The sequence below is a fragment of the Sphaerodactylus townsendi genome, linkage group LG05 (assembly GCF_021028975.2).
Source record: "Sphaerodactylus townsendi isolate TG3544 linkage group LG05, MPM_Stown_v2.3, whole genome shotgun sequence".
Lineage (NCBI taxonomy): Eukaryota > Metazoa > Chordata > Lepidosauria > Squamata > Sphaerodactylidae > Sphaerodactylus > Sphaerodactylus townsendi.
This window is the reverse complement of record NC_059429.1, coordinates 106,154,167-106,176,801: the sequence shown is the minus strand read 5'-3', so window position 1 is coordinate 106,176,801 and position 22,635 is coordinate 106,154,167. Positions and strand designations below refer to the sequence as shown.

Sequence of the window (22,635 nt, the reverse complement as noted above, 5' to 3'; positions counted from 1 at the left end):
AGATGTGGTTATTTCTAGGAAGGGGGAATTAAAATCCCAGAAACTATGTGTTTTGCTAAAAATGTGAAAAAAATATGAACTAAAAAGACTCCAAAGAGTTCATGTTATAATTATTTCATGTTGCTTTTCTGTTTCTTCTGGCAGCAATGGAATGGCAGAGACACAGCTTTAATGGTCACTAGAGTCGTAAACCACAGGCGTTTTTCTGCTACGGTCAGTGTTGCAGACACTTCACAGCGCAGCATCAGTAAATATCGATGTGTCATCCGCTCCGATGGTGGATCTGGGGTTTCCAACTATGCAGAATTAATAGTGAAAGGTAAGCAGTATCCAATAAAATATTTTGTTATCCTTTCCTGTATCTGTATAAGCACAAAAATGTCTAAGGCGAGTTTCTATGCTGAGCTTTGACAATGAAGCAGTGATTCCAATCTCTGAGATGAGGACATTCCAGAAGTCTCTTCTTTACTGTGGAAGTGCTAGTATGATTAATATTGTTATGATAGATGAATGCCAGAGACGGCAATTTTTTTCTGTTGCAGAACCTCAAATTATGGAACTTATTCATCACAGAAATTTGCCTCATGCTTAGACTGTTGAACTTTACACCCCAGCCCAAATTTTCCCAGGATTCCCAGTGGTATCTGTTGATTTGTAGTTTTCAGTGGGGGCTTTATTCTTGATTGGTGAGACTCCTGTTTCATTTTGATATCTTGACTTATTTTTAGTAGAAAATAATACTAATATTACAGTAATACAAATAATATTACAATACTATCATAAACATTATAGTTCTGTTTAAGAAAGTTGTTCAAATAATTCTTTTTTAAAAAAAAAATGCCCCTGCCTATTTGATATAGATTATATGAGAGTTTTACCCTTGACCTGAGGAAAAACTCCAATATTTCACTTCAACGTTTCAGACATAATTGCTTTTGATCCCTGTATTGCCAGTAGGGGTGAAACAGAATATCCTGTGTCCCTAAATGCTGGCATTTTGGTCTTGTTGCTGTTATTCTCTAGAGAGGCTTTAATAACTCAAAGTCAGGTATATTGATGATCATGACAGTTCCAGCACTACATAAAAACGTTGCACCATACTTTACTTCGATGAAGGCTGTTGACATTTCCCTCAATAGCAGTGCCTGAAAACTTTGTCATAGGATTAAGAGGACTGCTAACCATGGATTAGGCATTTATAAACCTATTATTTAGGCTTTTCTTTTCATGGAGAACCATTTTCCCTTAGCCCACTTCCACATGGTAAGCCAGCGTTACAACACATGTATTTCCCATTTTTCAACTGGCTAAGCATATATAATAAATGGAAGCAACATGTGTCCATGTATTCTGGTGGGTAATGCTATCAAACAAACTTTAATGTGGTCACTTCTCATATATTGTTACCTGAATCCGTCAGTGGACATCATGTCCAAAAGTGCCTAAGACATAGCCTCTGTGAGAAGGAAATTAGTGAGATCAGGTAGAAGGAAACTGTTCATCATTGCTGAAAAAATTAACAGTAGCTGTCATGTTGTGATAGAATAGTAAGTTGTAAATGGTGATGAATGGCCACCTTGTAGACAAGACATTGATAGATTTGATGTGAGGACTAAACAGATGCGGAGGTGGAGAAGTCATTGTGGCAGACAGTGCTGATAAAGAGGTCAAAGTAATTAAGTGTAGATTAAGTATTATTTTGCCAAGACCTGCTTTTCTTTGGAGGGTTTTTCCACCATTGATCAGGTAAATTTATGAGTGCTTGATGTGAGGAGGTCTAATGAAGTACTGATGTCCCTTTGGTATTGTATGGATCAATGCTTCTGGAAAGGTCTAACTAATTTGTTGAGGATAATATTAAATTTGCAGTGATATGCATGCGCAGGCCTTGAAATGAAAGCAAATTGGAATTGCTTAATTCTAAAGAGCTGTTTATTGAATTGCAGTAATGCAGTTAGATATACATTGAATTAGTCACTAATTGAAGTCTACCTCAATTGACAATCTGGTCTATAATCATACTATGCCAAGGCAAACCAAATAGTTGGATGCAGGTATGTTTTTAAAACAGCAGAAGCAAACAGTGTGTGTTTTCCAACATGCCAAAGATACAATATGCCACTGTATCAAAGCTATCGATATAACATTATACATGATAAGCTCTGGAAAATTTATGTATGACAGCGTTTGCAATGATGGCAAATTGCATCATCTGCAGGTGGCTGAGTAGTTGGGAGAAAAATCTGTCCATGCATATCAGGCGATATGGATGCATAAGTAAAGAACAGCTGAGTAAAGTGGACACCCAGAACAAACATGTTTTCCAGGAGCCCTTTCCATTGATTTGGCAGGCTTACATGAAAAGGGTTTATAGAAAATTGAAGTTATGTGTCCACTGCTGAAATAAAAAGTTTAATGAAGAAGTGCTGGTTCATTTTAACAACTGTTGCTTTTGAAATCAACCAGTCTTGATGTTGTTGGTACATCATTTAAGTTCTGGCTTGAAAAAGGCAAGGTGTTCCAGTAACCAATGGAAATTCTACTTCCGGTGTAAGTTGTATGAATAATTACTGAATAGAGCTTCTTGCATAGGGTACAAACTCCAGAAGTATATTCACAACGTGGAGCCTTCTGTGGGACATTAATCAAAGGACTGTGTGGCTTCTGCATGCATGCATATGGTATAAGATTCTTTTTAAATGCTGCAGGAATGTTGACAGAATATTTGTGACTACCACTGCTGTGCTAGATTAGTGCTCAAATGTGTCTTACTTTCAGAAGCTGTGCCAGCCAGTCTCTACTCCCAGGTCTGAAGGATATCCAAAGAGAAACAAATCACTTGTGATAAATGTTGATGTTTATTAGGAGATGGTAGGTGCAATATGACACATAAATCAAGACAAAACAAAGAAAGACTAACAGCATCCTTCCTGCACACAGGAGACTCGTTTCCACGGGGAATAAATTGCAGGGCCTTTGGTATGGGACAGATGTGTCCCCAGGGTTACAGGCAGTGGTGGGATTCAGCAGATTCGCACCACTTTGGCAGAACCGGTTGTTAAAATGGTGCTTGTAAACAACCAGTTGTTAAATTATTTGAATCCCACCACTGGTTACAGGCAACAGTAGATTTTATACAGACAGACCTCTACTTTTGCCTTAATACAAGCACAAAAGCAGTCCACCCTCACCCATCTATGAAGAGTAATTAGACTTTACTGTTTACAGCAGAACCTCATCTCAACTTTGAAGCACAGCACTAATGCTTTCAGTAGCTAAAATTTTGTATGGACCACTAGCTATGATTGTCAACACTGCTTTGGAGAAGGACAGTATGCTAACTATATTAAAGAGAATTTCAGGTAGGTAGCCATGTTAATAAGTTGTTGCAAGACAAAATCTGAGTCCAGTAGCACCTTAAAGTCCAACAAAAATTTTCCAGGGTGCACATTTTTATGAGGCAAAGGCTACTTCAGATACCAAGAAAAACGATCCAGATGAATTATCTGACAAAGTAAGCTCTGACACACAAATTTTGTTGGCCTTTAAGGAACAGCTGGTTTTAAACTTTATTTTATATTTATTTTATATTAAAGAGTGGCTATCCATTCACTGTTATACCAGGCTACAGGCTCTATAGGAAGGATAGGACAGGGCGCATTGGGGGTGGAGTTGCCCTTTACATAAAAGAGAGTTGCCCTTTATATAAAAGAGAGCATAGTGTCACATAAAATAGACAATGCAAGGGGAGCTGGTTCCCCTACAGAATCACTATGGATATCAATACCAAGTGTGAAGGACAGTTTAATATTAGAAATATATTATCGTCTCCCTGACCAAAGTGCACAAGAGGATTCTGAGATGGAAAAAGAAATTAGAGAGGCCAACACCCCATTCACCCCTAGGGCATGGCCACGCCTCCCCAAACCCCTCCCCTGGCCTCGGACTTATAAAAGCAGCTCTCCAAGACCGGGGATGACAGACTCCCCTGCCCTGTCCTCCCCCGCCTCCCACCAGCTGGTCTCCCAGCTGGCAGCCTGCAGTTCCATCTGCCCTCCCGTCTGGGCAAAGGCTTAAAGGGAAAATCTGAGTTTTGCGGGGGGCCCCCACCCCCGGGTGGCCACTGTGATGCTGGAATCCACCCCCAAACCGCATCACTTTCAATGGTGTTTAAACTAGAGAGCCCAAATTCTCCTTTTAAATCCACTTTAAAGGGAGAATCTGGGGTCTCCAGTTAAAACGACATTGAAAGTGATGCTGTTTTGGGGTGGATTCTCCCCCACCCTGAAACAGCATCACTTTCAATGTGGCGTAGTGGTTAAGAGCAGGTGCATTCTAATCTGGAGAAACTGGGTTTGATTCCCCACTCTGCTGCCTGAGCTGTGGAGGCTTATCTGGGGAATTCAGATTAGCCTGTGCACTCCCACACATGGCAGCTGGGTGACCTTGGGGTAGTCACAGCTATTTGGAGCTCTCTCAGCCCCACCTACCTCACAGGGTGTTTGTTGAGAGGGGGAAGGCAAGGAGATTGTAAACCCCTTTGAGTCTCCTACAGGAGAGAAAGGGGGGATATAAATCCAAACTCTTCTTCGTCTAAACTGGGGACCTCATATTCTCCCTTTAAATCCATACCGAAGCGGGTGGATTTAAAAGGAGAACCTGGGAGAAATTTGGGGGGTGCCTACTGTCAGGGGTGCAATTGTTAAGCTGGAAGCACCAAACTTTCAGGGTATCTTTATGAGTCTCTCCTAATGATACCACCCAGGTTTGGTGAAGTTTGGTTCAGGGGATCCAAAGTTATGGACCCTCAAAGGTGTAGCCCCCATCTCCTATTAGCTCCCATTGGAAACAATGGTGGATGGGGGCACCCTTTTGGGAGTCCATAGCTTTGGACCCCCTGGACCCAACTTCACAAAGCCTGCGTGGTATCAATAAAATACTCTCCTGATGATACCTCCCAGGTTTGGTGAAGTTTGGTTCAGGGGGTCCAATGTTATGGACCCTCAAAGATGTAGCCCCCATCTTCTATTAGCTCCCATTGGAAACAATCAGGATGGGGGCACCCCCTTTGGGAGTACATAACTTTGGACCCCCTGAATCAAACCTCACCAAACCTGGGTAGTATCATCAGGAGAGTCTCCCAAACAATCCCTGAAAGTTTGGTGCTGCTAGCCTAAGCAATGTGCCCCCTGCAGGCCAAAAACAAAAAAAACAACTAAAATGTTTTTAAAACCGACAAACGGGCGGCGGAGCTTCAGACATGCAATGGGGGGGTTGAATCTGAGAAACCCCCCCTTACCTACATCCTTGGGTCATCTTGGATATTCCCCATCCTCAAACAGCTAACTTCAGGTTCAATTCCAGCTTGGGTACATATGAACATTCTTTGCGGTTTGATATGCAATAGAGATATTTCCTTGTTCAAGTCTTACCTCCAATTATTTTTGTGCTAGGTACATTATCACTATATAAGCAGTCTGACATTCTTTTGAGCTCAAGATTACTTTCAAGAGAGATCCTAGGGATGGGGCCCAGTAAACAGCACTCAAACTCCTCTCTTGAATTTCCAAATGATCATTTGGACCTTTTGCTAAATAAAGGGACTTGGTTATATAGAGAGCATCTATCAGAGGTCACCTTCCAGCAAGGCACCAAGAGCTTGTTTTGGTTTAGCATATAAATAGAGATATAAATATAAAGGGCAGACCATTAATAATTAGAAGAACTGGTAAAGCTAAGGACAATTGGGAATCAGTTTCTAAAACCTTGACATCAAGAGAGGTGGCCATTAAATGTGTCATCTCAACCTGGGGATATATAACACTAGGTACATCTTCAAGTAATAAAAAGTGGTATTGTGTATGTATTTTTGTTTTGTGATCTTTACTTGTTTGCTGCTGTTCTCAGCTTCCCAAGACTGCAAATCTGAGCATGTTTGCTTAAAAACAGGACTCACCATCAGTGGGAAGGCTTACTTGTGGCTTACTCTTGGGTGCTGCTGCATTGATAATGCTCATGTAGTTCTTATGATTGCCTAGTAATTCAGTTTCAAAGCTGGGAAGAATTGCTGAGAATCCTTTTTTAAAATTCTGCTGTTGTTTTCTTCTTAGCAAATGTATTGGATCATCAAGTAGTAATTCTGTTAATTTTTGCTAGCTTTGCAGGTTTGATTTGGCTAATTCTGTCTTGGTATCCTTTCTCTCTTTGTGGCTCAAATTCATTATTCTTTAGCTTTAGTCTTTAGCATTATTCTTTAGCTTTATCTCTGCTCACCAACTCCATGGCTTGCTATGTCTGCAATTTTTAATGGTAGCTTAAATACTGAATGAACATCTGTCTCCTGCCAAAAGCAGCAGTGATACTGAATGAAGCAGCAGCAAGTGTGATCACTTTTTTGATGACCTTTAGTCAAAATTAGATTTCTAACAAATGTCATCCCTGCCTTTCTCCATAATAGGGACCCAAAATAGCTTACACTGTTATCTCCTCCATTACACTATCTCTGTACACTGTTATCTCCTCCCCCGTTATCTCCTACACTGTGAGGTAGGTCTGGTTGAACCTGTGACGGGCCCAAGGTCAGCAGAAACTCCCCAGCCAGGTTCACTATATATACTACATGGTGCTGTCATTATTTTGCTGGTAACATTATTATATCAGCTTGTGATCCAAGATCAGCGATATCTTGCTCTAACTGTCTTCCTACTGTCCAGGCTTCAAATCTTACCTGGATGCCCTCAGCCTTACAAACAACAGAAGTAAGGCACACAAAGGCAACAGTATTAGGGGCACAAAGTAGTGGAGAGACATTGGTGTGACACTGTTAGGTATAATTAGTTCCCCAGATTCTTTCTTCGTAGTCTACTACAGGCTCTGTTAAGAATCTGGATTCACCTATGTGATGTTCTCAATAGAGGATGGAGCATAATTGGTAGGGCTTACATATGAAAAATATATCAATCCATATTATCAACATGATAAACTTGGAGATAAGAAATGGAATCTCTTTTTGCCAACTGTAATAATGGCAATTGCATTATATGTTCTGCTTCAATTGAATTATATGTTCTGCTCCAAGAAAGTAGACTCAGTTGGTAGCATCTGAATGTATGATTGGCTATGGGAAGTTAACTGTGGATTTGATGTGCTGTGTAATAAGGTTACTCCGTTTCACCTTTCTGCACACACATGCGTGCAATATTTTATTTTGTGGTAATCTACCTTTAAAGGATATACTATTCCTGAAATTATTCACCTTACCAAGAAGGCACCTTCTGTTCTTTCTGAAATCTGGTGTGGGCGAATCTATCTTTCTTCTGCTCTTCTTCTGTCATTGTAGGAAAGTGTTGTGGCCAAATACTGGATTAGTCTTGCATTGTTTGTTCAGATGGAATATGGTAGAGCAGTGGTTCTCAACCTGGGGGTTGGGACCCCTTTGGGGGTGGAACGACCCTTTCACAGGGGTCACCTAAGGCTCTCTGCATCAGTGTTCTCCATCTGTAAAATGAATAAATGTTTGGGTTGGGGGTCACCACAACATGAGGAACTGTATTAAAGGGTCGCGGCATTAGGAAGGTTGAGAACCACTGTGGTAGAGGGAGTCAAATATACTTTTCATGTGCTTCATTTCCTTTCACACTAATTAATTAATTGCACTAATTAATTAATTGTACTAATTTATTCACTATTTGCACTAGTGAGTTCAGTCTAAAGTACCATAGTCAGAGCTCTGTTGAAGAAGGGTGATGGAAGGTGCTGTGAAGTCACAGCTAACTTATGGCAACCCTGTAGGGTTTTCAAGGCAAGAGACATTCAGAAGTGGTTTGCCATTGCCTGCTCCTGTGTGGGGTGAGAGAACTGTGACTGGGCCAAGGAAGATTAGGCCAAGGAGGACTGGGCCAAGTGTTCTTAACCACTACACCATCCTGGCTCTTTCATTGATAGAATGGACCTTCATAAATCATGACTTTCTCTCTCATCTAAAATGAAACTCCCTAGAGAATAGGGGCCATCATTGTCCTGCAACGGCAATGGGCCCTGCCTCCACCACATCTACCCCCCTGGGCATGCCGTGCCAGATCACCTCTTGCCCACCAGCTGGCCACAGCAACCCCCATAAGCTCCCAACATCACCGCTGGGGTTTGGGAATGCAGTGGCAGGATCCCCACTCTTTCTTTGGGACAGGGGAGAGGAGGAGGACTCACCTAGGAGAAAGAAGGGCAAGCAGTGGCAGGTGGAGACTGGTGTGGCAGGGCAAAGGCGATGAGGCGACAGCAGAAGCACAAAGCGGGAAGTAATGAGGATGCTGAGTGGATGGGAGGCAAGCTGGAGAAGGGTGTGGCAACTCAAATGTTCAGGAATGTGGCACCGGGAGGTGGGAGCAGGGGAGAGTCAAGGGGAAGGTGGGCAAGTCAGGGACAGATGGTGACAGGAGTCAATGGGGCTGGTGAAGGTCGGACTTGGCCTGAGTCCCGAGGGCCTGATTGGGGCAAAGGGTAGGAGGGAAGGATAAAAGGAGATAAGGAGACAGCTGATGAGGAGGATACTGGGGGAGGTTCCTAGAGCTGGGGAACCTTGTATGCCAGGAGGGAGAGGCAGCACATGAGACCTCCTCTCTCAATTCTGAGAGGATCCAAACTCTAAGGAGCTGGCAGAGGTGGTGGCACACAATAGTGGCGAGGTGGCCATGGTGTCAGCTGGTTCCACAGTCATCAATGGAATTGGAGGCAAAATGACCTATGCAGTATGAGATAGAACTGGCAAAATGTCTTCTATTAGAGTAGGCATTGGATCCAATCACATAGAGTGAGCATCAAGGGCTAACAACATTTGCCAGCATTGAGCACTTCACAGCTTTTCCAGAATTTTCCCATGGAGAGGCTAACAGAGGTAGAGAAAGAAGGAAAACTGATACTTGGGGGAGTGATAAATGTAGGTTGGCAGGTGGGTGATAAGGAGAGAAGGCAGAAGGAAAAGGGAAGAGGCTATGGGGGCTTTCAGGGAAAGAGGAAATAGTGAAAGAGGGGGAAATGACATTCCCTCTGCAAGTCCCTGTGGGTACCCAGCTTGTCTTCTCAGAGTGCTTAGTATCTTCTGTTTCCACAAAGGGCAGCAGGAATCAGGAATTAGTACTTTATCATCTGGACCATTTCCAGATAGGAGCCCAGATCATGAAGCAGTACATGTTTCTTTGCTACAGCTGTTCAGAACACAACATTTTAAAAGCCTCCTTAGATAACGTTATGCTATATTTATGCAACTTTAGCCATATCTGATCGCTCAAAGCATTAGCCAGCTGTCCTTGGTAGCATATTTTCTATTTACATATCAGTGTAGTTTAATTTTGAATTGCAACTAGGTAACAACCTAATTTCATTTACAACTTCTATGTGATAAGAAGTCAATGCTTTAAGAGAAGTTTACAAAAAAATAAAATAGCTAAATGGAAAGTAGATTTGCTTTGCAGTGAGCCTTGCAAAACCCATCTGCACATACGAAACAATCCAAGATGAATTTTTTTAAAAATAAATACCAATATCATAAATCAATATAATTGAGATGATTTTAAGAACCTTGATGAACAAGGAAACAGTGCTGAAGTGTCACTCTCTGATCCTTTTCTGAGACAGATCAGATACTATTGCTGATGGATCTTCTCTGAAGATGTAGATTCCACACTGAAGGAAAGAATAAATCAACAGCACTCACTCAGTAGCAAATTAATTCCCTAGGTCAGGGGTCCCCAACCTTTTAAAGTCCATGGGCACCTTTGGAATTCTGAAACAGGGTGATAGCAGCAAACACAAAATGGCTACCCCAGGAGGCAGAATCAACCACAATATGGCTGCTGCAGGAGGTGGAACTAAACACACAAAGGAATCCCAACTGCAGGATAAAACAGATATAATTTAAAATATATCATGCCAAAAAGGTGTGAGAAAATAAAACTAGCACTGTGGTGGCAGTTGCCACTGAAACAGCATCATCTTAATTTGCCCAGTCATTGGATCTCCAGTGGCCAATCAGAAGCCTTGTTGGGCAAGTCCCACATGTGGCCCTACTCACTTTTTAAAAGCACTTGGTAGACTCCAGGAGAAAATGTCTGCAGTGGCCATAGCACACATGGGCCCTTTGTTAAGAGGCCCTGCTCTATGTATTTCTAATATTTCCCTTCTGGTATTTCCTTGTGATACTTTACAGGAGAGTAAGGGCAGTGGAATCAGTGCAGTGTAGTGGTTAAGATTTCAGATTAGTATCTGAAAAAACCCAGGTTCAAATTTTTCTGATGCCATGGAAGCTCACTGGCTGACCTTGGGCCAGTCATATTCTCTTAGCCTAACCTGCCTCACAGAGTTGTTGGGATGATAAAATGCAGGAGAGGAGAATGATGAAAACTGCTTTGGGTCGCCACTGAGAAGTATGGAGTGTAAATTAAATAAATAAATAAACTGGATTACGTAGAGGTGTTCCTCCCATTGGGCAAAGTGGGCAGCTGCCCAGGGCGCCACCTTGTGGTAGGCGACAAAATTGCAGGTTCATTTGTGGGGGATTTTGTATTTTCAGTGTTTTTTCCATTTTTGGCCTGCAGGAGGTGCAGATTTTATGCTAGCAGCACCAAAATTTCAGAAATTTTTTTTGGGAGACTCCTGATGATATGACCCAGGTTTGGCGAGGTTTGGTTTAGGGAGTCCAAAGTTATGGATTCCCAAAGAGAGTGCCCCATCCCGCCAATGGGAGCTAATAGGAGATGGGGGTCCATAACTTTGAGGGTCCATAACTTTGGACCCCCTGAACCAAACTTCACCAAACCTGGGTGGTATCATCAGTAGGGTCTCAAGAAGATACTCTGACATTTTGGTGCTGCTATCTTAATAATTGCACCCCTGACAACAGGCACCCCCTAAATTTCCCCAGATTCTCTTTTTAAATCCACTCCCTTCCTGCCAATGCTTGTTCTCTTTCTTTCTTTTATTCTCTCAATGCCTAATAAAGGTTACCATCACCATCACCATCACCATCACCATCACCATCATTATTATTGTTGTTATTATTATTATTATTATCATTATCATTATCATTATCATTATTAAATCCACTCCCTTCAGCATGGATTTAAAGGGAGAATCTGAGGTCCACAGTTTTAGCATTGAAAGAGATGCTGTTTCAGGGTGGGGGAGAATCCACCTCAAAATAGCATCACTTTCAATGTTGTTTAAAATGGGGACCCAAGATTCTCTCTTTAAGGTGGATTTAAAAGGAGAATCTGGGCTCCCTAGTTTCAACACCATTGAAAATGATGCTGTTTGGGGGTGGATTCCAGGATCACTTGTTTAAACTAGGGAGCCCAGATTCTCCTTTTAAATCCACCTTAAAGGGAGAATCTGGGGTTCCCAGTTAAAATAAAATTGAAAGTGATGCTGTTTCCCCCAATTAGGGGGGACTGGATACAACACCATAAAATGTTTTCATAGCGGTAATAAAACATTCTGAAAGCATTCTTAAAACGTTTTCCAAAAATTATTTCTGCTGTGTGGCATGGCCCATTGCTGTGTTCAGATTTGTGAGTTGGGGGATGTTCTATAATGTGATGGTGACTTTGAAACAACCTGGTGGAAAAAATCATTGTTTGGTCACGGTGGGGGGTGGTGGCTGCCCATGGGGGGGCATCAAACCCAGGTTTAGCCCAGGGCTCCAGTTTGCTGAGGTACACCTCTGTGATTATGTTAAGTTGTTCGGAGGAGCTGGGAGGAAAGCCAGATGAGGCAGCAATAACAAGGGATAAACAGCAATATATGGGACAGAGATGGGGCATCATCATCAGAGGATGAACAGTCAGAAGGAAGACCTATCAGTACAAACTCCCGGTTGAATATAGACTCCTCTGGTGCAAAGGTTTCCTGGCAGGGAAGTTGGAGCAGTGAAATGGGACTCCTTACAGAAAACCCCCCACTGTAATAGGAAAGACTTTCTCAAGAGTAGAGAGGAGAATAGGAGCAAGCCAGATGAAGAGGGATAAATGCCCCAGCAGAAGGAACTAAGGGGATAGCTGATCGAAAGCTGTGGGCAGACAGTCTTGGAGCCTTAGTAAATAGGAAGTGGGCATGCCTACTGAAGCCTCAGAATTCAGCAGTCCTGGCCCCAAGAGAAGCTAGGAAGAGCTTTGCATGCATGATCCAGGCTATTCTGATTAACCCTGAAGGAAGGGAGCACCAGCCAGAGCAGGAGCAAAAGGGCCTGGGAGAAGGTTTGAAAAAGTGGACCTATCAGAGAGGTATAAGCAGATGGAGGTGAGGAATTGTGAACTGTTTGGGCCCCAGGGTGGTGGTTGACCTCTGGAGTTGGTAATGTAAAGGCACCAAACCTCTAAAGTACAAGCTTCATCATTCCAGTGCATTGCCTCATCTCTGACAACGGATTAAAATGGCCATTGCCCTGGGGGACTTGACCCCTGTGGCTTCACACCATGTCAAATAACACAGTCTCCCCCCCACCCCCCTCCTCTGAATTGTGTGTCGTATAATGGCGGCGATGAATATATCATGCCAATATTTTGCATGCCTTTTTAGGTATCCATTTTTTTACAGAGATGAAGCCCATATGAAAAACAAATAATTGTTTAATGTCACTCGCTGACATTTAGATGAGCATTTCAGTTGGCATCTTTCCATCTATCCCTTGCTCACACACATGCACTCTCTCTTGTTCTCTCACATGCTCACATGTGAAAAGCAGCCAGGTTGCAATACTGTATTGGGAAACTTTCCATACGCAGTTGGCTAACACTTTTACGTCTAAGCCCAGCTTTGCTTAATTATTCTATTGCTTGTCAAAATTGTCTAAATGCAAAACCTGAGATGAGTACATGGGGATGATTAATGTGGGAATTAGCATAAATTGACTTGGATTTGTGAGCAGGTGATGCAGGATTTTGAATGACTATCCACTGAATGTAAGGCTGAAAAACGCCTGTTTGCATTTTGACTTGGAACTTGAGCGTGACAGTTGGAAAGAAAGATTCCCTGCGGGCTACATGTAACATACCCTCAACTGTCATTTTGAGTCCACCTTCTTCAGGAAAACAGTGTACAAAGTTATGTTTATGGACCTCATCTGCATATTGCCAAATATGCAGCCTACTGACTCTAAATAGATATTTTTAATGCTTGTCTTTGAAGCTTGCAATTTCTTAAAGTAACCTCCCACATTGTTACACTGTTGAAGCATTTTTAGAAACACTCCTACAAGTCCAAAATCATAACTCAGGAGATGTTTTATAAGTATATCTAGGCATGGGGCACAGATGTGCCCTCATAAATCTGTTGCATATGTAAAGAGTAGTTGGATGTTATGATTTTAGACAAGCAAGCTACTTGTAGGGATAGCTTAAAATCATATTGGAACAGGCTTTCAGTTTTCACATAAATGCAATGATCCATTTCAAGATCTTTGCTCACACGTGCCCTGAAGCTATGAATGGTGATTTCCACACAGCAAAAATAAAACATCCAGCAGACATTTTGGAAAAGATCCGTTTTGGTATTTTGCATTCCCACAGCACGGAGAACACAATCGTTGCCAGCCAAAACATATCTTTTTTCCCCGCCTGCTGCACAGATCTCTTGTCAGTTTCACAGTTGTGCCCACCATTTTGTGTGCTGCTGCAGAGATTCTTCATGCCTCCGCCATTTGGTGAAGGTTCCCCACAGAGGTTTCCTCTGGTTGCTACTCATCTGTGTACAATTTCCATGCAAAAGTAGATGAATAAAGTTTGTTTTGCCTAGCAATTCACAAACTTTTCCTTTTTCCTTTTTTTTGTTTTGTTGAAGCTGTGGTAACACAAATATGTGTATATTGCAGCTTCTCTAATTGTGTAGCTTTGCAAACATCCCCCTCAAAAAAGGGAAAAACAACACCTGTATGATTGCTAGAAAAAACAAACTATTCATTTACTTTTTGCACAGAAATCACGCGCGGATGAGCGGCAAGCAGAGGAAACCTCTGTGGGGAATATTCAATGAATCTCTTTCACAGCACACAAAATGGTGCACATGAGTAATGGAAGTGAGAGTAAGAGGTCTGAGCAGAAAAAATAAAGCATTTCCTGCCTGCTTTTGTTCACTCAGCAGGCAGGAAACATCTCCAACCTGAGTTGGAGAAAAAAGATAGCTAGTTTAACAATTTTTTAAAAAAACAGGTTGGGAACAATAGAATGTTTTGAAAAAATTTTGGGGAAGAGAGCTGTGTGAACTTCTTCCCCAAAACACTTTTCAAAGTGATCTAAAGATGTTCTGTTTCTTCTGTGCAGATATCACCAATGTGAGTAGTGTTTCCCATAAAAACCTCAAAGGGTGCTGATATTTTTCCAGGCTTAGTTGGCAGAAAACTTTGGCTCATTCTGCACATGCAGAATAATGCACTTTCAAACTGCTTTCAATGCTCTTTGAAGCTGTGCGGAATGGCAAAATCCACTTGCAAACAGTTGTGAAAGTGGTTTGAAAATGCATTATTCTGCGTGTGCGGAAGGGGCCTTTGAGAAGACTCTGCTAGTTGAAGCTGGAACTGGCTGCTAAAAAAACCAGTCTCATTTTTTAAAAAATCTTAGCAGCTTCGCTGTCTTGCATTGACATCTGTCTCTGTGTCTGTCTGCCAGGGCTTAGATTTTCTGCTTATTTGCTTCTCTGCATCTGCTGTGAGATTTGTACCCTCTTGGTTTTCCCAGAATGCTTTCTTGTCTTCCCTGATCTTCTTGGATTCAAATCATTCTCCTTCAATGCCAGACAGTCTGCTGGAACCAGGTCAATCCCCAGAGGAAACTTTCATGTGTACGGCTTGTAAGTCTGCATCAATAATTTGCCCCTAGTCATCTACACTGAACTAATAAGGAATATAGACTCAGTATGTTATCTGAACACTTGACTGTACCATCCACCAAATCAGACTTTTGCTTTATTAAGGACAACATTACCTGCTCTGACTGGCAGCCGCAGTTGAAAGTTTCAGGCAGAGTTCTTCCACATCATCTGCTACCTGATCCTTTTAACTGGAGATTCCAGGGTTTGAACCTGGGACCTTCCCCATGCAAAGCACATTCTCTGTTGCTGAGCTGCAACCATGCTGCAGTTTGTGAAATTAAACTAAGCTGAATTTAACCAAATGGTTATTTGTTTGTTTGTTTGTTTGTTTATTGGTTTTGTATACCGCCCAACCCCCGGAGGGCTCTGGGCGGTGCACAGCATAATTTCCTCATACAACATATACAAACGAAACCCCATTAAAATGAGGTTAAGTTAGATTAAAACACAGCAGTAATTAACAAAGATGGCGTCAGCGATAAACCCCAATTAAAACCCTCCCAAAAAAAGGGGGGAAAACAAAACAGGAAAGTGGGTCCCCTAGATGGCAAAGGAACTCCAAGTCGGAGGATTAAAAGGAGGGGGACACTTCGGCAGACACTCCAAAAGCCCGGTGGAACAACTCAGTCTTACAGGCCCTGTGGAACTCACCAAGATCCTGCAGGGCCCGGACAGCTGGAGGGAGAGTGTTCCACCAGGCGGGGGCCAAGGCCGAGAAGACCCTGGCCCGAGTGGAGGCCAGCCGCATCATGGAGGGGCCAGGAACCACCAGCAAATTGGAACATATGAGGTAAATATTTACATAATGAGGGGTAATGCAGTCTCGAAGGCAACGAGGGTCCCCAGGTCAGCAGTCGAAAGGCTTGAAGCTGTCAATAACACCCACACCTTTGAAGATGGATTCTGAATCTTGACTGGGGAGCCACTTATGCGGCGGTGCAACACAGGTTGGATGTAGATCACCAAAGGCGCCCCCTGTGAGCAAAGCGGAGGCTGCCGCATGCTGGACCAGCTTCAGCTTCCGGATCAAACGCAAGGGAAGGCCCGCGTAGAGCGAGTTACAATAGTCTAACCTGGAGGTGACCGTTGCATGGATCACAGTGGCTAGATCAGCGTGGGAGAGGAAGGGAGCCAGCCGCTGGGCCTGACGAAGATGGAAGAACGCAACCCGGGTTAAATGGGCCACCTGGGACTCCATTGAAAGGCACAATATACAACAGCTAAATGACCCGCAACAGTAAATATGGAAATTAATATTTAATATGACACATGAACAGTGGAGAACTCATTTATACAGCCAATAGTTTTTCATCATCTATTCCCATGGTCTGCTAGCCAGGGGGGATTCTTGACCCTCAAGCTTTTCAGGCTCCATCCAACATGTCTACAGGCTGCCTTGATTCATTTCTAGCATTGAGCTGAACAGCTGTGATAGGAGGACCATTTGTTGTTTTCAGTGTTGTTGTTTCAGTGATGTTGTTTTCAGTGTTGTTGCTAGCAACATTTCTGTACTGGACTAGTAGAAAAATTCTATTGATTGTGGCCATAGGTCATTACAATTTCTTACAACATAGCAAACTAGTATATAAGATAAAGGAATACATTTAAAACTTAAAAAGAAAAACATAAAATAATATAATTTGAGAACAGAGTTACAATATCACATTAGTTTAGAAAAACAAAATCTGAATTATCTGATACCTTCAGCATCAGGTGTAGTATCTGTACTGGTGAAAGAACCAGATTTCAATAAGTTTTTATGATCGTAATTATTACTGTGTTGAATGAGCCAATTTATGGACAAAGGAAGCATCACACAATACTTTATTGTGTATATAGACTGAGGTGGTAAAAAAATTCTGAGGTGATAGACTGGGCCATATCACTTCATTGTTCAAGGTAGGAAGTTGCATTTCTAATCTTTTCCCATAGGGAAAAACTCCCTGTAAATCAAAAACAGCAATGGTAAGGAGAAAAGTTCTCTCCTTGCCTTGTGCACGCTCTGCTGGTTTTCCACTTACAAGGAGATATTAAGGGAATTTTGAATGTGGTATAGACTGTTTGATCACCCAGCAGCACTCTGACACCTCACTATGAGTTCTGCTGCACAGACCAGGTCTCAGTCTGATACTGCAAGTTATGTTCCCCTTCTGTTTGATTGCTAGGGCTGCCAGTTCTGGGTGGGAAATACCTGGAGATGGACCATCACGTTCACCCTCTAAAGCTGCCATTTTCTATGAAGGAACTGATTTCTATAACCTGAAGACCACTTGTAATTCTGGAAAATCTTTACCCACCTTCTGGAGACTGACGACCCTATCCATTGCATTGTCTTCAGACAACTTCCAGCTCATCTTGCAGTCTGCTAATTAGGTTATTATGATAAATCCACAGAAAGCATTATTCTAGTGTCGTGTGTAGGTACATTTGCGTTAGATGCAAAGAGTGAAAGGATTTTTGGTTATCTGTTTGTGGATACCCTGATTCATACTTAGGATGTTCTTTATTGTCCTATTTGTTAACTTGAAATGAATATTGAATAACACAGTGTACTGGTTTCTAAGCAGATCCACCTTCCCTGTTTCTTTAATTTTCTCTCTTTGCTTCACAATTGCAAATCTCTTTTCTATCATTCCCTCCTCCTCTTTCACTTGTAGGAAGACAGAATGAAGTTACTAGCAAAATATTTAATAAACAATTTTATCAAACTTGTGCCATGATTAATATACAGCTCTGGCACTTGGGTTTTTCTTCAGGCAGTAGATGATCACTGCGCTTCTCACTCTTGTTGAGGACTGGTTCCAGGAATCAGAATGTGTATTGTCCTTCCACCCTTTCAGACGTTTCTTTAATTTGCTTCATTTCTTTTATGGCACTGAGTTTGCATTTAACTTTAGTGATGAACTCTGGGAATTTGCTGCGCATTTCATGAAAACTTAAATAAGGGTTTGAAATTAGGCACTGGAGTATGGTTTTATAATTTGGGGCTATGCATGCTTCTTACAAGAAGGTCTATGGAAATGTGCATGGTTGCAGAATGCACTGTTATTAAGGATGATTTATCATTTCTTATTCTTGTTGTTGCAACCTGAAAATCACCATTATGATTTTGCTGCTGCCTTTTGTGAATTGAGCCCACGAGTCTTTATTTTCACATTGTTTTAGTTTGAATTATTTTTCTCCCCATAATTGAATGCACTTTTATATTGATTATGAATCTATAAATCAACTTACATAACACACGCACACACGCACATACACACACACATATAAAATCAACACTGTAAATTTCCTATCCAAACATACAAAATGGGTACACAATACAAACAAATTTACAAAATCAACAGTGAAAAGTAGAGAACAGAAACCACTGATAAAAATCTCTCTATATATAAAGCTAACAGTGACTTTGTTAGTCATGCCTTAATGCGGAAACGGCTGGACGGATTGCTCCCAAATTTTCACATAACATCCCTCCCTGTTGCGGGCAGGTAATCAGACCTTCAAATCAACGAAAGTCCATACCTGAGCTAGGTAAAACATCTTTTTCCTGGCGCACCAGGCCATGAAGCTGGCTGTGTTTAATTGTCACCCTTAGAAGGTTCGTGCAACATGTCTGCGGCCTGAGGGGTTGGTATACCCTTAGAATGTTCACACAGATGGCCAGAGATGAGAAGTGAAAACAGTAAATAGGTAGTACTGTTAGGTAATACGAGTGGAAGTGAAACACATACACACTTTGCCATGTGAGACGTCAGGTGGGGTCCCCCCCTCACATGCTGGTAACTTTCACTCTCTGTGCCTCACCCACTGCTACCACACAGCACGCATACTCTCATACACATCCAGCTCATCCTCACACACCTCACTCTGCCCTCCCTCACATTCAACCACCACTTACCCACTTCCTCACCCATATTTGCCACAGCTCTCTTTTATTAAAAGCGAGCTGGAGTTTGCATTTTTCTTCTAAGAAAATCCACCCTGACAGGGCATCCCCTGACAGGGGTGGGGGCGAACCAACACTACTGACTCTGCTTCTTTTGTACATGGCCCTTTAAGAACCCAGGGAGCTGCCCTCGATCTGAGTGCCTCACCACCCTGCCTCTGCTGCCTGACTGGGATAGTCTCCTTGCCCCAGTTCTGCCTTAGTTCTGCCAGGACTGTGCATGTCAACCAGCCTCATGGACAGCGGGAGTCGCACTCTGGACAGGTCCATTGTGGAATTGGAAGGGTTACCTTATATTGAAAAAAAACAAGACAGCACCATATAACTATGTGAATTGAAAAGGGAAAGAGGGATTCCATTTGACCACCCCAAAAGGCTACGCTGCGGATCATTGGACCAGCATGGACATCTGTGTGGGTTGCGGACTGTGATGAGAAGGACAATTGCCACAGCAATGTGTGGCTCGGCCCTGCTAGTAAATTGATAAAAAATAAAACTCTAAACCAGCAAATAATGCAATGTCTTCTTTGGTCAGTTTTAATTTGGGTAGATTATACTCTGTTTATGTCAGAGACATCTTCTGGCTCAAGAAGGCTTGCTCCATGTGAAAAAGACATTTTGTGTTTGAAAGCTTCTTTGTGCTAATGGAAAGCTCTGATGCTGAGATAACAGGTTCATTGGATCCAAAGCAGGGGCATACAAAAATACTAAATTTCCATCTGACATGGTACAGTGATATAGCTGAACGAGGAAACAGAAGTGACTATAGAAAATCCCGTAGTCCGGAGGTAGAATTCCTTTCCATAATTCCACATTTCCATAGTTCCACATGCCCTTTGTTCTATATCTCTTGCTTTTACCTATCTACTCTCCCCTTCTTTTCCCAGAACTTCCATCACTTATTTTCACTGAGAGAATTCCATGTCCAAAGACTGTTCTAAAGCTACCCCTAAACTAGCAGTCAGTGAGAATTCATCATCGCATTCAGTTGATCTGGCCATAATAAGGAGAAGAAATCTAAATTTATTATTAGTGAGTAAATCATAAAGGTCAGAAACAAAGCTCTTGCTGTAAAACAGAAGGATTATTCAAATATTATGCATTAAGTAGATTTGAAATGAGATGGATCCTTGAGATTACTCCTCTCTTCAGTGACTGCAAATAACTGTGTGCTGCAGAACTGATGGGAACGTTTCTGAATGGTGGAAGAGTCTGGTTTGGAGTTCAGTCCCTAGAATCTTCCATATAAAAATTGGGTAAATAGTGAAGTGAGAGATTCTGTCCGATATCCTGGAGAACCATAGCCAGTTGGAGTAGATGATATTGACTATGATAGACTAGTGGTCTTGCTCAGCTAAAGGCAATTTTGATGTCCTTATCTTGCCACTGACATCAGTGTACCTTTCCCCAAATGTCATTACTTAAACAGTTTATGGGTTGTTTCCAATTTCTTCAAAGCATAGGTACATGGAAACACATTCTATAGATGTCAGTAGGCTAGATGGGTGGCAACCTGAGAAACTATCTTCTCAGTCATGTTACAGAAACTTGGAACTCCAACCCCAGGGCAATTTGTCTTCCTCTGTCATTGTTTTCTGCCAACTGGTGAAGATTGTTTTGTTTGGCATTCTTCACTAACTCTTATTCACCCTCCTTTCTGTTTGTGTGTTTATGTGTTTTGTTTGGTTTAAATATTACACACACACAATGTTTTCATGCCTAGGGTTTTAATATTCACCACATTTGGAGAACCTGAGTTTGGTGGAAAAGGTGGAATAAATGTGTTTTAAATTAATAAATAGGACCAAGGAGCTGGTAGTGTGAGAGCCTCTTTTGAGACCCTGGAGAGCCACTGATGGGGAGAGTAGAAAATACTGACCATGATAGACTGATAATCTGAGTCAGTATAAGGCAGTTTGGAGTACAGACACCAACATAGCTTTTGCCAAATGACACTATTTAAGCAGTTTGTTGAATGTACCCAATTGTTTCCAGGCATAATTGCTTGGGAACACATTCCATGGACGCCAGTACATACTTTTAAGTATTTTGAATTATCTATAGGGGTTGGTTTTTCCCAAACTTCTAGATAAAAGCTAGTCCTTTGAGCATCAGGTTTGATGGAACAGAATGAAATTGCTTACTTTGATTGTTAGAAGATACCACCTTTTTACAGTGCTATCTTGCACTGCTTTAGCCATATAATTAATGTAGTAAATGTAAGATGGAACTGCATGTGACTTTTCTTCTCTCTCTTTTCCATGCTATATCTTATACAATTATGTTCTGTCACTACCTATTCTGAGTCACTCCATAGGAAGCAAAAGGAAGCAGTAAATGAGGCAAGAACAGAGGTGTTTTACGTAAGATTCAGGTATTCTTAATTAAGTAGGTTTATTGCAAAGCTTTCAGGGCAGTGGAGGAAGGTGCAGTTATAGTGAAGTATATATTCACAGTTGGATAGTATCAACTTTGTTTATGAATAACTCTTTGGATCACTACTATGTGAAAGCTGCTTCCAGAGATTAGAGAATACCTTGGTAGACCAATGGACCAAATCAGTATAAGACATACAAATAGTTTCACACTATTGGCACAGGGCAAGACTTTCCCCTAATGCTGTCTCCTATATTCCAAAGGTTACTACCTCTAAATGTGGAAATTCTCTTTATTCTGAAAATTTGGACAGGGGTTCCAATAAGGATGAAGATCCAGAAATAATGGGTCTGCTGGGGGAACAAAATGCCTTTATGGATCTTGGGCAAAACATAAAAAACAGGGGTTCTGGGATAAGATAAGAAATTGGGCAGTATTCTCAGAAATGAGATCTAAAGAAAAGGCTTCATCAACAGTGATTTTAATGATCCTAGCTATGTGTTCTGTGGAATCCTATTATTTGAGGATCTTCATCCTTATTGGAACCCCTATCCAATTTTATAGATTCATTTTTGCAACCCTTTGTATGCAGAATGGAGTCTTTTGTCCAAGATACCAAGAACTTCATTAACAAAATTGAGGGAATTGTCCAAGAGAACAGCTCTAGTTATTATGGACATTTGGGCACTTTACTCCGACATACCACATGATGAAGCAAGACTTACTGTTGGTGAAGTCCTGAAGAAAAGGCATGAGTTATTTCCTCATACTTATTTTCTGATGAACTTCTGGACATTATTTTGGAAAAAAAGATTTCATGTAGTCACCACGACTAGCCAATGTATAGATCTTCCATGATTCTGTGTACCCTCCCTATAAAGCCATTTATATTTGTGCTCATGATCACCATTATGTCCTCTCGCAGTGAATTTCACAATTTGAGGATTTGTTGTGTAAAGTATTTCCTCTTGTACATCCAGAATCTGTTGCCCATCAACTTCATTGGGTATCACTGCATTCTAGTATTATGGAAAAGAAAAAAAACCTCTATCCACATCCTCCACCATGTGTATAATTTTGTAAACATCTGACAGGCAGCCCTATGTCTGTCTTGTCTCACTTTGTCTCGTGCACAACTTTCTACATAACATGGGTCAAAGTCAAGCATTTCACTATATATGACTTCCCTCAGGTACCCATCAGGAATACAGCCACTAACTGTTTGATGGTCAAATCACTAACTGATGGTTCATATGACTGCCAGTATGCCAGTATCAATGATATTCAAACTGTCAGTCACCTCTTAACTTATCCTTAAAGCTGATAACTGTGAAATATGGAATAAGGAGGAACCATTGTGGTCTGTGGTACACAGGTACCTTTTTATTCAGTCTGTAGCCTCTGAATTACTACCAGTTTTAGCTGAATCTCAAAGTGGTAACAAAACCCATTTGACT

General features: G+C 41.7%; 1 protein-coding gene across 2 annotated transcripts in view; it reads left to right on the top strand.

Annotated features, from left to right (window-relative positions):
• PTPRT (protein tyrosine phosphatase receptor type T) overlaps positions 1–22,635 on the top strand; it is a 477,129-nt gene that overhangs the window by 18,727 nt on the left and 435,767 nt on the right. For both annotated transcript variants that reach the window (XM_048498724.1, XM_048498723.1), the window contains exon 4: positions 145–319. In XM_048498724.1, the coding sequence (XP_048354681.1) occupies positions 145–319 (175 nt within the window). The remainder of the gene's footprint in view (positions 1–144; positions 320–22,635) is intronic.